The sequence below is a fragment of the Aristolochia californica genome, unplaced genomic scaffold (assembly GCF_029961685.1).
Source record: "Aristolochia californica isolate CCGP_79_NKW_82.1479 unplaced genomic scaffold, dmAriCali1.0.hap1 SCAF_6, whole genome shotgun sequence".
Taxonomy (NCBI): domain Eukaryota; kingdom Viridiplantae; phylum Streptophyta; class Magnoliopsida; order Piperales; family Aristolochiaceae; genus Aristolochia; species Aristolochia californica.
In genome coordinates, this window is record NW_027182257.1 from 34,767,093 (window position 1) to 34,783,112 (window position 16,020).

The window sequence follows — 16,020 nt, forward strand, 5'->3', positions numbered from 1 at the left end:
GACGATAACATGGAAATTTATAAAACAGAAACAAGTGTGACAAGAAACGAAAGTCCATGGGGAAATTAAGTGAACGATTTTAACGCTGTGGGAGGGGATAATCTGCCTGAAAGTGTGAAGTACAGGATATGAGAATCTGCTGGAGTTTTTGTAACTGCGCCACAACATTCCAAACTTACCATAAAAACTAGATATATTATCCGCCTGCTTCAAATTGATTACTATAATAACAAAAAAGTTATATACATATCTGGTATGATTTTTGAATTTTGGCAGCGTAGATCGGACACATCCACGATAGTAAGTTTCTCTTAGATCTAGGGAAGACTGGAAGTATGCACGAAGGGGGGAACCCCTTGGAGGACACCTGACCCTTTTTGTCATCTTCGTTACATCCTCCAGCGAGATGACTCACCAAATCAACGCCCGGAACTGAAGGACTAAGGAGTAAGGATGTGGGGCCAGATGGGGGAACGAAGAGTGCTTGGCGATTACCGTGCTCGTTTCTTTGATGGGCTTCGGAATTTCCAGATTTCCGGCTGGCGACAGTAACGAGCAACCAACTCTCGGTCGTTGATCGCTGTCAAACTTCGTGACTACATCCGCAAGCATCTTCGACAAAAGAGATGCATCACTCCAGTAGTGGACGAGAGAAACCAGACATTCAAAATCAAATCATGCCAAATCAAGATGAGAAAAAAGTAAATTCCCAGCAGCATAAATCTCCATCAAATTAAAGCTTCCTTCATTTATGAGTGTTATGTTATTTACAGATCAATTTTTCTTCCACCATTTACAGGTTGCAGGAGGTCAACATCCCTCTCCTCCCTTCTCCCTCTCACATCCTAACTCAAGAAAACATTTCATGGAAAATACACCCAAAACAAAAATAAAAATAAAAATAAATCTTAACCGCTGATGAAACCTTCCTCTCTTTGTGATCAACTCTGCGTGTTCAATAACCCGTTAAATTCCGTGCAAGCTATCAATGCCTTGGCGTTCATCTCCCTCTCGAATCTCCATATGTAGTTCAAGCCGACGAGCAGCTCTGTAACGGCGGCCTCCGCTTTGGCCTGGTTCGCGAAGAATAGCGTCTGGAGCAAGAGCACGGTGGTGCTCCTGCGGACCACGCTCTGCTGCTCGAAGCTCCGCTCGCTCTGCCACTTGATCATGTTGTGCGCCAACGGCGCCAGCCAATCCAAAATTCGTGCCAGCGCTTCCCGCCACTCCGCTGCCAGCGCCGGGTCGCTCGCGCACGGCCCCACGCCTCGAAGCCGAGTTCGCAGCGACGCGCGGAGGCTCGCCGGTAGCATCCCGTACAGGTCGTCGCGGGCGTCCATGCCGATGAGGTGGGGCGACCGGATCATCTTCTCGATCACGATGATTAAGTTAGCGTAATGCTGCGCCACCGCAGCCGATCCCAGTGTCGTTGTCGGTGGCTTTAGGAGCTTCGTGTTGCTATTAAAGAAGCCGTCGGAGAGATCTGGCAGCTCCGCATTCTTGGTGATCAACGGCCCAGAGACGAACTTGGACGACGGCGTGGAGTTTTCTGACGGATAGACGGTGGCGGAGAGGCTGCGTGGGAGCGTCACCGGGTTCTCGTGGCCGTGTCCGATCCCGAAAACTAGTTTAAGCCGAGCAAGGACGGTGAAGACTGATCTCGCTAGTAGCAACACCACTGGGTCGAAGCTTTGGTTCCAAAGAGATTTCTCCTTCAGCTGCTTCACCTCCTGCCTCTGCCAAAACAGCTTCTGCTGCAGATCGGAGATTTTCTTGACTCGTATCGGAGATTCCAAATCCGTGGAGCCCAGAAGTTTCGTCAGGCTCTGTTCCGTGTCGCCCATCTCGTTAATCTCCTTGTGTAAACGGGCAGCGGTCGCAACGTAGCGGTTCATCTTCTTCACCACCTTGGAGTCCATATCCTTGCGAGTAAGAACCCAGCACTGCGCGTCTTTCCCGAAGTCAGCAAACTCCTCGAAGAAACGGTCGAAGGACCTGAGCGCCGAATCCTCGCACCTCTTCCCGATCCGACCGACGGAATTGGCAACGTGGCGAAGCGATTCGGAGATTTCCGCGCAGGCGAGGGCAAGAAGGAAAGACTCGTCGTTGGAGACGATCTTCCGAACACCCTCAAGCGCTATCGCCTCGTGCCGAATCCACAGGACGCTCTTGTCGGAAAGTGCTTGCCAGAGCAGCAGCAGCTTGGACATGAGGCCGGCGATCTCGAATGCCAACACCCCGACATTCGCTTTCTTACTCTCCTTTGCCGCCGTCGTCCTGACCGTCACGATGCCGTTGGAAACCGCCGTTTTCACTTTCAGAAGCCAGGACTCCAGTGCCATGGACAGCGAGGATGGAGGAAGAGTTGCAATAATAACTCCTATTTCTCCGGGTAGGTGCTAGCGTTTATAGTTTCAGATTCCGAATAATGGAGAGGAGGACAGGAGGTAGAAATAATTGAAGAGTGGAGATACCGCAGAGAGATAAGGATCAGAAAAGAGAGAAATATGCAGAGAGTAGGCTCGTGGGATGTTGAGAGATGTGAAAGAGAAGAAGACGAGACGCTAAAACGCAAACAAAGAAGAGAGTTTTTCTATTCTTGTTGGTATTGAGATGAAAGGAGTATCTATACAAGCGCCAGGGAATGAGATGACGCTTTTGGAATTTGGAAGTGACATTTTTTTTCCGATCGCTTTCCTAAATAAATTGTGATTAGGGAGAGGCATCGGGTCCATTTAAGGTGAGGACAAGAGAGGAGGGTAGCGACTGCACGTGTGTGATAAGGGGCCCACTCATGGGACGGTGGAGATGAGAGAGGCAAGAATCACAAATTATAAAAGTAAATAATGAAGGATATGTGGGTTCTAGGGGAGATAATGGGCAACATCCATCAAGTCACTCTCCTTTTGCCATGTGCTAGGTCAGGATTAGTCAAACTAAAGGGTAAAACTTCTTCGTAAGCATCATTCAGACATTTCAGTTGAAAATACCGGGACATCCCACTTAAAGGCAGAGTGGGTTTGGATCTCTGATGTGATGCAGAGCACTTTCACCCCAACAGAAATTACGTTCACATATCCCAAAGGGCCCCACCTCCCACTGGAGAGTCCACTTCCATATACCTAAAATACCCCTCGCTCTGTGTAGAGAAGTTTGAGCACCTGGAGGGCATTTCTGTACATCAGTTTTCACAAGGGCGATTTGACTTTTCCCAAGGCATGAAAAATCACGCATCATGCATGAACCTTGTGAATGTGAAGCCTCTGTTCTGGAATGCTAAAATTAGTCAATATGTGCTAAGATCTACAAATCGCTCAGAAACCGCGAATTCGTCTTCAACGTATCTTCTTCGAGAAAGACAGAACATTGTGACAGGCACCATGGCCTTAATCTTAAGTTGAGAGCTTCCCCCGAGTGACCAGATCCTTGTTTGCTACGGAGTATGGAAAGAGAGAGAGAGAGAGAGAGAGATGTTCGAAAGTTCTTACTTGATCGACTCTTACGAAAACCTTCAGTTACCTCAATTTTGTATGCTCATGAATCACAAGATGGTGGAGTAGCGACAAGGGGGACCGAAGGAGGTGAATCAATTCTAAAAATCTGTAAATGTTTGACTGACCCACTAACTTGAGCAGAAAAAGAGGCTGTAAATGGGTCAAAACTCTCCATAAAATACAAATCATTCAGTCCATGTGCCATGTGTTATCAAGCTTCTGGATTGAAATTGGGATCTGAATTCTCAGCCATCTCAGAGTCAGAAACAACTGATTTCTCCCCTTTCCACTACCAGAACAGTTCAGATATGGGAAGCAGGAAGATCCCCATCTGCTCGGACAACTCTCCCATGTCATTCATCTATGTAGAAACAGATACACAGATCCACCCTCCTCGAACCCAATTTGGGTGAGTGAATCAAGTCCTCCAGTGGGAGCTTCCTTCTATCCAAATATGTGAAGAGAAACGAGACTGAGCAGAAAAAAGAAAAAAAGTCATGAGGGTGTCACATTGACGACAAGCTAGACAAGCTCCACAGGACAGGTTCCGATCCATTCATCAATGGATGGATCACTTTCAGAAAGGCCTCGAATCGATTACCCGCCGGAAGACGATGGGTCCGGGTTGTCTACATTTTGGCCGCCGGAGAACCCACCAACTTGAAATCGATCCGGCGGGACTAAACTGGAGGTTTGACTAAGGCGCTGGAAGTCCGGATGGCAGACTAGAGTAGGACCGAAGTGGGCAGTCGTGTCTAAAGACGACGTTACAGGACTTTCATCGAACACTTGGCGGGTGAAATCCGAAGTAGTAGGTTGCCTTTCATCGTCGTATAAAAATCAATAAAATATAGGAATCCGCAAAAAGTAAAGCCCGTTGAGGCACTCAAACTCGATGGGGACTTAAAATTACATTACTCGGATCCCACTAGCTTCAGCAATAAGGTTTTTGTGGGGTTTATGAAGAATGATCACGGAAATGGGAGTGGGAGTGGGAGTGGGAGTGGGAGCCGACAATTGCAGCACTGGATGCTTCGGTTCATCTTTGAGGAGGAAGAAAGATGTCCGCCTTTATGCAAACAAGGCAGACTGGAGAGAAGGGATGGTCCCCACCCCGGCACCCTGCCTGAATCTCTCTGTAGAGCCGCTCGCTGATGCTTCGGTTTGCCCAACCCTTGCTTCACTCGATGGAATGTGGTGCAGGAGGAAATCATCATTTCGTCCGTGGCAGGGGAGACGTGGCATCATTTTTGTTCGCTCGCATGCATGCACAACTGCACGTGTGGCTACTTACGGGCTATGCCATGGATTCATGGAGGCCCATAGACCCGGAATGAAATTTTGCCTGGTGGGCCATCACATTCAACAGCAAACTATCTTAAATGTTTGACGGGGCCTGAAAATAGTAAGAAAATTCGCATGCGAGGGTTAATTTAGATCTGATTGAGTCTACTTAGTTGACACTTGTAAAAAGCTCGAGTTGACTTGATACTTTGGTCAAAGGAGAGAGTACAAAACAGTCTCACGCCTGTCCCGGCTATGCATAGTTGGCTTCGAGCGGATTTTTTAAACCAACCCTGCCCGCCAGATCAAGTGAAACAGCCCAAAAATCCTTTTATATGGAAACTCGTGATGAGAACTGAGAATGACAATTGGTAAAAAATTTTAAATGTTATTTTTTTTTATCAAAATTTATTTTCATAAAAATTAGTAAATGACAGGAATGTTTCTTTTACTCGTTTAATGGTAGATGGTAGGGGTGCCTCAATTTTAATCATACCTCTTTTAAAATGAATTTATTTATATTTAAATTACACACAAATTATAGATCACAAAATGTTTGTTAATTTTGATCTTAAGATCTAAGCCCCTGATCATCCTTGGCTACTAATGAGACCACTCTCAATGTCCCATAACTATCTCCCATTGATTTGCCACTTTTCGAACAGTACTCTAAAGCTACCTCTATCCAAAATGCCTTTTTTTTTTGTTTCTATCTACAAACTTTTCTTCTTTCCCTAGTCCAGTAGATCCCCTCACTCTCTTTCTCTTAGATGGTTAGTTGGTCTCAAGATCTTCATTGAGATAATTTTTATGATAACAAACACATAAGTTACTAATGATGTGTATCAAGAATACCTGTAACTCAAAAAAGCCCCAAAGGAATTTTTTTGCTAACTAACCATTCCATCGATAGAGGACTGACCAAATGACTTATATAAAGGGAAGCAAACAACTTATGTAAGAAAACACATTGACCAAACGACCTTGTAATATTGTTTGACTAAGCTAGAGAGTTCAATACAACAAGAAAGAAAAGCCAAATGAAGACAAAATAAGAAAAGAAAAAAAACGAGTAATGTGAAGAAGGTCGACTTCCAAACCCTAATTGACTGAATGATGCATGAAGAAATCTTATGAAGAAATGACGAGGTCCATGAAGTCTATAGACAAAGCAACTCACTCCAATATGATTTCACAATACTATCACACCAATCAGGGGCTGAATTTCAGTATTTAAATTTACTAGACCAAGATCAATAAAATAATCTTAAAATATAAGAACAATGATGTGTAGATTTTAAAAATTGCCACCCATTCAATCAATTCTATGTAAATGCCCCTCTCACATGCCCCAAATGAATTCAAGTCCATGCCTCCACCACTTCAAATTCTATTTAGAACAATCAATATATTTTAAAGTAATGGTACATGAAATCTAGTAAGAATCAAATTGACCAAATGAATGTTTCAAAATAAAATCACAATAAGTCATTGTTATTTTGTATGTGCATTTTAAAATCACGATTCCAATCTCCAAATGAGGTTTTAAAATAACCAATGCGCTTAGGTGTTGTTTTTACTTCAGGAGTTGAGGGAGATACATTTTGAGGTGCAATCGACTTAAAAGAGTTGAGTTCTCAATGTTTGGAAATTGAACCATTGAGCTTAGCCTTTTGTCCTTTCTGAAATCTCGATAAGTCTCACTATATTCATGAGAAAATATTTTAAATTTTTGTAATGAGTTTTTAATCGCATAGATATGTACTTATAGATTTTGAAGACCTATCTTAGCTGAATGAAAACATTCAATCTCGTTCCATAACATTTCTGGAATACATTGGCTAGTCAACTCCTGGTTAGTCGATCAATCTTCAATGGAGACTTCTTTCTCGTTTGGCTTCATTTGCATTGGTCATTCGGTCGGCTAGGCGAATGACTCTAGACATAATTTTTTTTGTCTCAACTCATTTGATTGAATTGACATCGGTTGGTCGACTTTCTTCAGTGCTTCTTTTACTTCTTGCCTTCGTGCACTTTACTCATACGGTCATCCAAGTGTATGACTTTGTTAAAAGACACCCACATGTGTAGGGGTAGCATGACTACTAAATAAGGAGAACTTCCATAGAAATGGCATAAAATTATAATTATGCAAGCTGGTGTATGTTCTTTTATGTCTTTTTCCTTTTGAATCATGTAGCCTTAAGGACATTATAGTCATTGTAAACACCTTCCCACAACTATAAATACAATCTCAAGGCATGGCGTGGATCATTCAAGTTTATTCCTCGTCTCAAATTTGGCCTTACACCTCTATCTCTTTTCCTCTTCTTTCTCTCCCTTGGTTTCTTCTCTCCTCTCTTCTCCTTCCCTTGAAATATTTTGTGTTTATGTATTGGTCCTAGAAATCAATATTATCAGAGTAGGCAAAGATATAGCATAGAATCAGATAAGAAGATGGAGAAGAAAGGGAGGAAGGAGAGGAAGAAGAAAAAGAAAAACATGGGTAACAAAACTTTGGTGTTCATTTGTAGAGAGTGAATAAATTTTTTTACTTACATTTATTGTTGTTTTTAATTTTTTGCATACATAAACTCTAAAATTTTCATTTTGTTGTAATCTATTTGCCTTATCTCTTTGTTGGTGAGGAACAAAGGGAGAGTGAAAACTCTAGTTTGGATTGTCAGAGTGGTTCCGTCCACTCTGGTTAAGTGTTGTGCTTTTCGCATCTAACAGATCGATCTATTGACTTGTATTGGATAGGCGCTTGACTCAGAACTCTGAAGTTAAGTGCGCTTGGGCAAGACTAGTACTAGGATGGGTGACCTCCTGGGAAGTCCTATTGGTTAGACGTTTGACACGGTATCAGAGCTGGGCACCACGTTCCACGTTTGAATTCCGGAGTGTAGTCATCCCGAACCCAGGAACGGTGGGTGTTAGAGTGGTTCCGTCCACTCTGGTTAAGTGTTGTGATTTCTGCATCTAACAAACCAGCCTGTTAAGTTGTATTGGCTAGGTGTTTGACTCATAACTTTGAAGTTAAGCGCACTTGGGAAAAAGTAGTACTAGGACGGGTCACCTCCTGGGAAGTCCTATTGGCTAGGCGTTTGACATGGATTTCATTGGATTTTCCACTTTTACCATAATTTTCATATAGAAAATTATATACCATTGGAAAGATCATTAATTCTAGTTTCTAAATAAAAAAAGAATTGTTACAATCATATTTTTTTAGAAAGATGAATCGACATCTGAATCAGAAAAGGTCAAACAGTAGAAAAGTTTCGAGTAACCACAAAAGACTCAACTTTATGAACTGTTTGTACCAACATTAATGAGAATTTATATTGTGAATTATATCTTAGAAGAAATCTATGTGAGTCTACTTTCTATTCCAATAATCCGTTTCTCAATTTGATCTTTCTAGAGAGAGGTATCTATGTTGGAAGAATCAAAGGTCATGTTGGTTTCCTGTTGCAAGCAAAAATTTAAATTTAAGCCAAAATTTTTGCTTAAATTTTTGAGTTAGTAATGTTGGTTAAGTTTCTTATTAGTTTTCAATATTTAGTCGATATTTGACCAACTTGAGTATCTTTCCTTAATTTTTTTTTCTTTGATCTCACATTACATTAGTTTCTTTAAGAGAAGTTTTTCCCTATATGAGTTTAGTTCCCTTTTTGACAAAGTTTAAAATTTTTGAATTAGAAAGTCTTGTTTTCTAATTCAAAATTCCAAGTATTAGTGACCTAAATCTCACCTATATGAGAAGTCCATATTTAGAAATTTTCCATTATTATGTTCCATCTCAAAACTTTCTTATTGGAGATTTTTTAAAATTTCCCTCAATTATCATGTTCATGGAGGATTTTTTTATTATCTCCCTGTTAAGTCATACTTGGTAAAAAAATTTAACTTATTTCAATACAACTGTTACAATCTCATTCTAATTACGGAGATGGTTATTCTCTTTTCCTTTAATTCCACATTACCCTTTTACTCTGTTACCTTTCTCCTACCATCCTTTTTTTTTACTCTTGTTTACCCTCTTAGGCTAACCCTTTGGCATGTTGCTTCGATTGGTCATTTTTTATATATGTGTGTTTTTAAGTCTATTGAGACCTTTTTATTGGTACCCTTTGGGTTTTTATCGCCATCTTTTGAGTGACATGCATTACCATCTTTAGTGATCATTATTACTATTCTGTTTGAGGTTGGTTAGGACTCCTACTTTATCACCCATGTTTTTTACTTTTTTAAAGTTTGTGTCCGATTGAGTTCTTATCCTTGGGACACCTTGATGGAGGAGATAATTACTAGAACTTTTTTTTTTTTTTTTGTTTCAAGTTGGGATCACTACCATTACCTCCCAGCTTGAGGGGGAGTATTGGAGAAGTATGAAGGATGAGATAGGTGATAAAATCTACCATGATGGATTTTACAAGCTGAATCAAGTTTGGTCATAATCATTTCTTTATTGATTTGATATACGTACTCTTCTTATTTTATTTGAGTAATAATTCAGATTGGAAGTTGAGTGTTGTAGTGGTTGTTCCTCCTTCTGAATTGAAATATAGGAGTTGCTATCATTTGAGAAGAATAAGTACAATCAACAATGAAAAATTCCACTTGTTATGGTAATTAAATTTTATGTGACTAGAATATCCAAGTAAGGGGGAGAATAAGATGGGAACAAGATGAAGATTACAAACAAGATGTGAAAAAAAACAAGATAAGTCAAAGTAAGACAATCAAATTTCTTTTTCAAGCACAAGTTTCTCTACTAACATTATTTGCCAGTGAAGTTATAAATATCCGTTTGTGGGGGAGTGTTAAAAGATACCTACATGTGTAGGGGTGACATGGCTGGTAAATAAGGAGAACTTCCATAGAGATGACATAAAATTATAATTCTGCAAGCTGGTGTTTGTCCTCTTATGTATTTTTCCTTTTGAACCATATAGTCGTAAGGGCATTGTAGTCATTGTAAGCACCTTCCCACAACTATAAATATAGCCTCAAGGCATGAGGTCACTCGAGCCTCTTCTTCTTGTCTTAAATTCGTCCTTATATCTCTATTTCTTTTCCTCTTCTTTCTCTCCCTTGGTATCTTCTTTTCTTTCTTCCTAGAGCAAGAGTTCTTCTATTCTCTCCTTCCCTTGGAATATTTTGTGTTTATATGTTGGCCCTCGAAATCAACATACTTTAACTCAAGACTTTTCTCTCTCAAGTTGGCCGATTGGTTTAGTTGCAGTCCAATAGTCAACTTCATCTTTGTTCTTGGACCTTTTTCTTTGCAACATTTAATCGATTAGACTCTGATGAACAATTTCCATTTCCTCCCTTCTTCCTTTTCTGGCCTATTTGTATGAGTTGTCCAATTGACTTTGACCCGATTGGATGACCTGCTTTGCTTTCTTGCTTTTCCTCTTCTACTTCACTGAAGCTTTTCTTTCTTCTACCCAATTGGATCGATGATGTTAAGTTGAACAACCTTCCTTTGCAATGTGTTTCATTTTCTTTCTCTTTTGCTTTATCTTATTTGCTCTCTCTTTCTTGAGGTTTTTCTTTCTTGGTCAAATAATGTTGTTAAGCCATTTATTACTGTGCTTTCTAGCATGAACTGTTTTCTTCCATGTTTTGTATGGGTTGTTCAGTTGATCATGTGTGTTCAAACGAGTATGCTAGTAGAAAATTCCTTAAGAGGCTTTTGAGCTGCAAGTAAATTTTAATGTACATTATTAGTATCTTAAGTTTTTGTTATGATCAAAATTATCTCAATGGGGATCTTGCTATTAGAAATTAGATGCCTTAATTCCAAGCTAATGAGAAAAATAATAATAATAATCGTGAAAGAAAGAAAAACAAACAATGAAAAAGTAACAACAAGATTTACACAACACAGGTTCGCCTCAAGGTGAGACTTCGTCCTGTCTTCTGCCGATGCAGTAATCCACTATGAAGATAAAATAGTTTAAAAGAGAAATCGCACACACTTACAGGTGTTTTTCTCTAACCTCTTGGGCTAAAACTTATGATGCTCCTTGGATGACCAAACCCTAATAGCGGCGCCCCAAATATAAAGAGGAAACTAGGGCAACCGCGATACAAGAGTAAAATTCTCAAACTATCTTTAATGAAACAACAATTAACATATTGTGGACCTGGTGGGGGTTCCGCCCCACACCCCCAGGAAGGGGGCTTCCCACTCCCTTTCAACCCCCATGACGAATTTATTACGAAGATCGATTCTCATACTGACTCAGCGTAGGGCGTTGATTAGGTTCCACAACTTAGCACTTGCGACTAACATTCTCCCACTTTTTTATGATAACAAAAGATTATAAGCGCAAGTAAGTACATAAACATAAATACAAATTTTAAAGACTCCCCTTGAGTATGATATCTATTTATTTGATCTAGACTTTCTTAGAGTCCAAAACTATGTTTGATAGCCCCTTTGAGTTATTCAATCCTATAATTCTGCTTACATTTCTCTCCCTCAGCATTTGGATATGCTTACTTCAAATTTTGTTCTCATTTTGACATCTTCAAAGTTTTTTTATAGGGAAAAAGTATATTCCCCCCATCATCATTATTAAATGACAACCAAATGTTAGGGTGACATTATGTTAAATAGGATAACTCTTTCAATAAGAGGTGGCATGATTCTGTAATTATACAAGTTGGTGTATATCTCTTTATATCTTTTTTCTCTTAAAAGGTGCAGCCCTAAGGGTATTATTGATATTGTAAACATTTTTCTACAACTATAAATACATCCCAATGAGCATAGGAAATAGCATTAAGCTCTAGCCTCTCGAGCTTCATTTATTTCTTGTAATTTGTGCCTTCTCTTCTCTCTCTCTCTCTCTCTCACAGGCTCTTCTCTCCTCTTCTACTCTCTTTCTTCTCTTCTCTCTTTCCTTTGAGATCATTTATATTTATGTGATGGCCCTAGAAATCAACATGGTACTATAAAAGGCACAAATCTAACATGGAAATGGAGAAGAAAAGCAGGAAGAAGAAAAAAAAAATGAAAAAAAGGAGTTCTTCATTTCTTTCCTCTAGTCTTCTTCTTTCCCAATTCTTATTTTTCATTGAATTATTTACTCTCCTACAAAAATTTTCTTATAAAAAATTATAAAATTTTGGAAAGATCATTGAGTCTAGTTTCCATCGCAAAATGATTTTCTTCAATCAAAGTTTTCTATGAAGAAAAATCGACATTTGAAGCTGCAAAGGTCAAGCAATAGAAAAGTTTTAAGTAGCAATAAAAAGCCTTAAATTTTTTAACTGGTTGTATAACCATGACTAAGAATTTATATAGTGGATTCTATCTCAAAATAAATCTATATGAGTCTATTTTCTATTCCAATAGATCGTTTCTCAATCCAATCTTTCTAGAGAGAGATATCCACATTGAAAGAATCAAAGGTCGTGCTGGTAGATTGTTGCATGCAAAAATTCGAACTCAAACCAATTTTTTTGCTTCAATTTTTGAGTTGATAATCTTAGTGAAGTTTGTTTTCAAACTCTAGTAATTTTTTTTACCAACTAGAGTATCTTTCCTTAAGAGCTTCCTTTCTTTGATCTCGCTCTATATTAGTTTTCATAAGAGATGTTTTTCCCTATATGAGTTTAGTTTTCTTTTAGACAAAATTTGAAAATTTTAAATTAGAAAGTCTTGTTTTCTCATTTGAAATTCTAAATATTAGTGTCCTAAAACTCCTTTATTCCAAATTTTTCTCTTGAAAATTTTCTTTTCAAATTGATCAAGTTGTGTTAATATTACCTTATACGAGAATTTTATTTTTAGAAAGTTTCCATTATTATATTCTATCTCAAAACTTTCATATTAGTTTAATTTTTCCCTCAATCATCATGTTTAGAGAGGAATTACATTTTTATCTCCCTATTGAGTCAACTTGGTTACTTTTATCCATCTATTGGTCTAAAAGCGCCTCATTGTTACTTGGAAGTATGAAGACCTACATTGTCCACCTCCTTTCATTTAAAGTATGAGAGCTACTATATTTTTATTCACTCCCTTAATTCCTCAAAATACTTTCCTCGATTAGTGTTTTTTAAATCACTTCAGAGCAATGCCTATGGACCCACTACCTGTAAAGATAGTATGAGTGTGCACAACATCCAACTCAATTCAATTCTTTTTTTGCCAAGTTGTATACCCAAGTGGTATTTTGAGTTACCCTTAAAAAGTGTGTAGACTCTTTTTATGCCCTCAAATGGGCGATACTGTCTTTAATTTGAGTGCCCATTTTAGACTGGAGTTGGAGTTCTATCATTGGGCTAGGGGTGATTTTTTTTCTCTCACCTTTATTTTGTGCAAGTTGGGTATCTTAGTAAAGAATAAAGAGATCCCCAGTTTGAGGGGAGACGTAGAAAAAGAAGTACAAGAAAGAGGACCATGAGTGAAAAAATAGGTTGACAATAGGTTTTGGCTGGAATAGTTGATCCTTTGTTGGCGTTTTTTCCTTATCTGGCTCGTATCTTTGCTGGAAATGGATCAAATGGATTTTCATGGTGTTTCGCTATTGCATTGTTGTCTATTCCAAGTTTGGCTGACTGATTTACTAAACTAATTCTAATTCCGCTCTATTTGGCACAGTGGGGGAAGAAGAAGACTTTGTTTCCATTTTATTAAATTCGTCGAGCCGAGTATCTTTCCGTTTTTGTTCTTTGGTTTGTCAGGTTAGTTGTCATCTCTGTTCGGAGGGTTCTGCATTGCTATTTTTCGGAAGTTGTTGTTCTTTGCTAGCCCTTCCATACCGAGTTGGGGGGAATTATCACTCCGCCATCTTGTTGCCATTTCGTGAAGACGACTCTGTTTTCTGCTGTGCTCAACAATCACCAACACCACTGACTTGCCATTTCTGGAAGTTGTTGTTCTTTGCTGGCCCTTCCATACTGAGCTGGGCAGAATTATCTCTCTGCCATCTTGTTGCCGTTTCTGGTAGACAATTCGGTTCTCTGTTGTGCTTAGCAATCACCAGCACCACTAAGTTGCCATTTCTAGACAAAGGTTGTTTCCACCAAGTCCATTATAGTTTCAGTGTTGGGGAAGAATATCATTGTAGCTGAATTATATTTTCCTAAGTTAGGAAAATTTTGATCGAGTGCTGATGCAACCCAACCCAGACTGGGCCGCGTTAACCTAGCAAACCCGCCAAACCGAGGTTGCTTCTGTTTCACCGAGTTAACTCGGTTCAGGTCAACCTAACTCAGCCTACTTGTTTTCTGCCTCGGTTATACATGTTCAAGTCCCTAGTTTTACATATATTTCTTCTGTGACTTGGTAATATTAGTCTACTATTTGAGTTGGTTCTCTATCTCCGGCTGAATTATTATCTTGGATTATTACATGGTTCCAACATACTATTTTTTGCAACTTCCTTATTTACTGATGGACTCGCTGCGGACTATTTTATGTGTCCTTAGTACTTTTAAAGACTTTCATTATTTACAGATTATCTACTGCTATACTACTACAAATTTGGTAGATGCTATTTGGGCATTGACCCATTTCCGCTACTGCTATTGTGTGTCTTTGGTTGAGACATTATTTCTGAAGAAAAACTCCTCGGTTGTTGGCCTTGGGTTCATTATTTGCTGACTATTGTCGGCATTGGTTCGTCTGATGCAGAATTTGAATTTCTTAGAAAAATAAAGCACATGGTGGCCTCAACATCTTATCTTTCTCTTTACCCATTACCCATTGGTTATTTGGCGACATTTCTCCTACCATCCTTTATTATGTGTGTGTGTGTGTGTGTGTGTGTGGTGTTTTAAGTCCATTGAGACTTTTTATATGTATCCGTGGGTCTTTTATCGTCGTCTTATTAATGAGAGGCCTTACCCATTTATTTAAGTCCATTGAGACTTTTTATATGTATTCGTGGGTCTTTTATCGCCGTCATCTTGTTAATGATAGGCATTACCCATTTATCACCCATTTCTACTTTTGAAAGTCGGTGCCCGGGTTTGGACACCATGGTGGAGGAGCTTATTACTACATCTGTGTTATTTGGTTCAAGTTGTCATCACTACCATTACCTCCCAGCTTCAGGGGGAGAAGTAGAAGAAGAAGTACAAGAAATAAGTATTTTATTTCATATGTTGTGGTAAGTTTTTTATATGACCAAAATATTCAAGAAGGGGGGGAGCACAAAAGAAGAAGTTTTTCCATCTATGAAGAATTGTATTTGTCAAAAAAAAATTTCAACAAAAGAAAATTGAAGACCAAGAATCATTTTCATTACAAGTTGAAGTTATAAACTCCACCTTAAGGGGGAGTGTTGAAGAGTAAATATGGAGGAGTCTTACATGACTCTCTCAATAAGAAGTCTTACAGAGCCACAATTATTATGGGAGGAAGTCTCACAGAAGAGTTTCAGTTTAAAGGTGTTTTAGTTATGTTAGTCTTCTATTTATGTTGAGTTATTTAATTATGCTAGGACTTATCTTTAAGTGTTAGAGTTTGGGTGTAATTGGAACATTAGTAGTTTAATTGTAATTGGATTCTACTACTTTTCTCTATTATAAATAGGGGTTCATGTACTCTGATTACAAAAAGTCAACGAAGTTTTTCTCTTTTTCATAAATTCAACAACCAATAAGGTGACGTTACAAACGCCAGCTTGAGGGAGAGAGTTAAAAGATACCCACATGTGTATGGTGGGAACTCCTAGAGTGTGGTATGAAAGATTAAATAAAATTTTAGAGAAAAAAACGTTATAAGAGAGGTGGCATAGATAAAACTCTATTTACTAAGAAACATGTTCAAAATTTGATTATCGTTTAAATTTATGTGGATGATTTTATCTTTGGTTCTACAAACCCCTCTCAATATCAAGAATTTGCTAGTGTAATGAAGAATGAGTTTGAATTGAGTTTAATGGGTGAACGCACATTCTTCCTTGGATTTCATGTAATACAAACTGAAAATAGAACTTTTATAAATCTGTCCAAATACACTAAATGATTGCTTAAGAGATTCAATACTGAAAATATTAAGTCAATTAACACACCCATGAGTTTGTCCTTGAAACTTGACTCGGACAACTTAGGTAAGGCCATCGAACAAAAACTCTATAGAAGCATGATAAGATCCATACTTTACCTATCAGCCAATAGATCTAACATAATATTTTTGGTAAGCCTATGCTAGATTTCAATATGACCCTAGAGAATCTCACTTAATAGATGTGAAAATAAATTTCCA

At 38.8% G+C, this 16,020-nt stretch overlaps 1 protein-coding gene across 1 annotated transcript; it reads right to left on the reverse strand.

Moving 5' to 3' along the window:
* Nucleotides 1-733: 733 nt before the first annotated feature.
* Nucleotides 734-2,579, reverse strand: LOC137935004 (protein PSK SIMULATOR 1-like). Its single transcript, XM_068779625.1, has one exon. It carries the CDS (start codon nucleotides 2,340-2,342, stop codon nucleotides 942-944), a length of 1,401 nt encoding a protein of 466 aa, XP_068635726.1. The 5' UTR covers nucleotides 2,343-2,579; the 3' UTR covers nucleotides 734-941.
* Nucleotides 2,580-16,020: the final 13,441 nt, after the last annotated feature.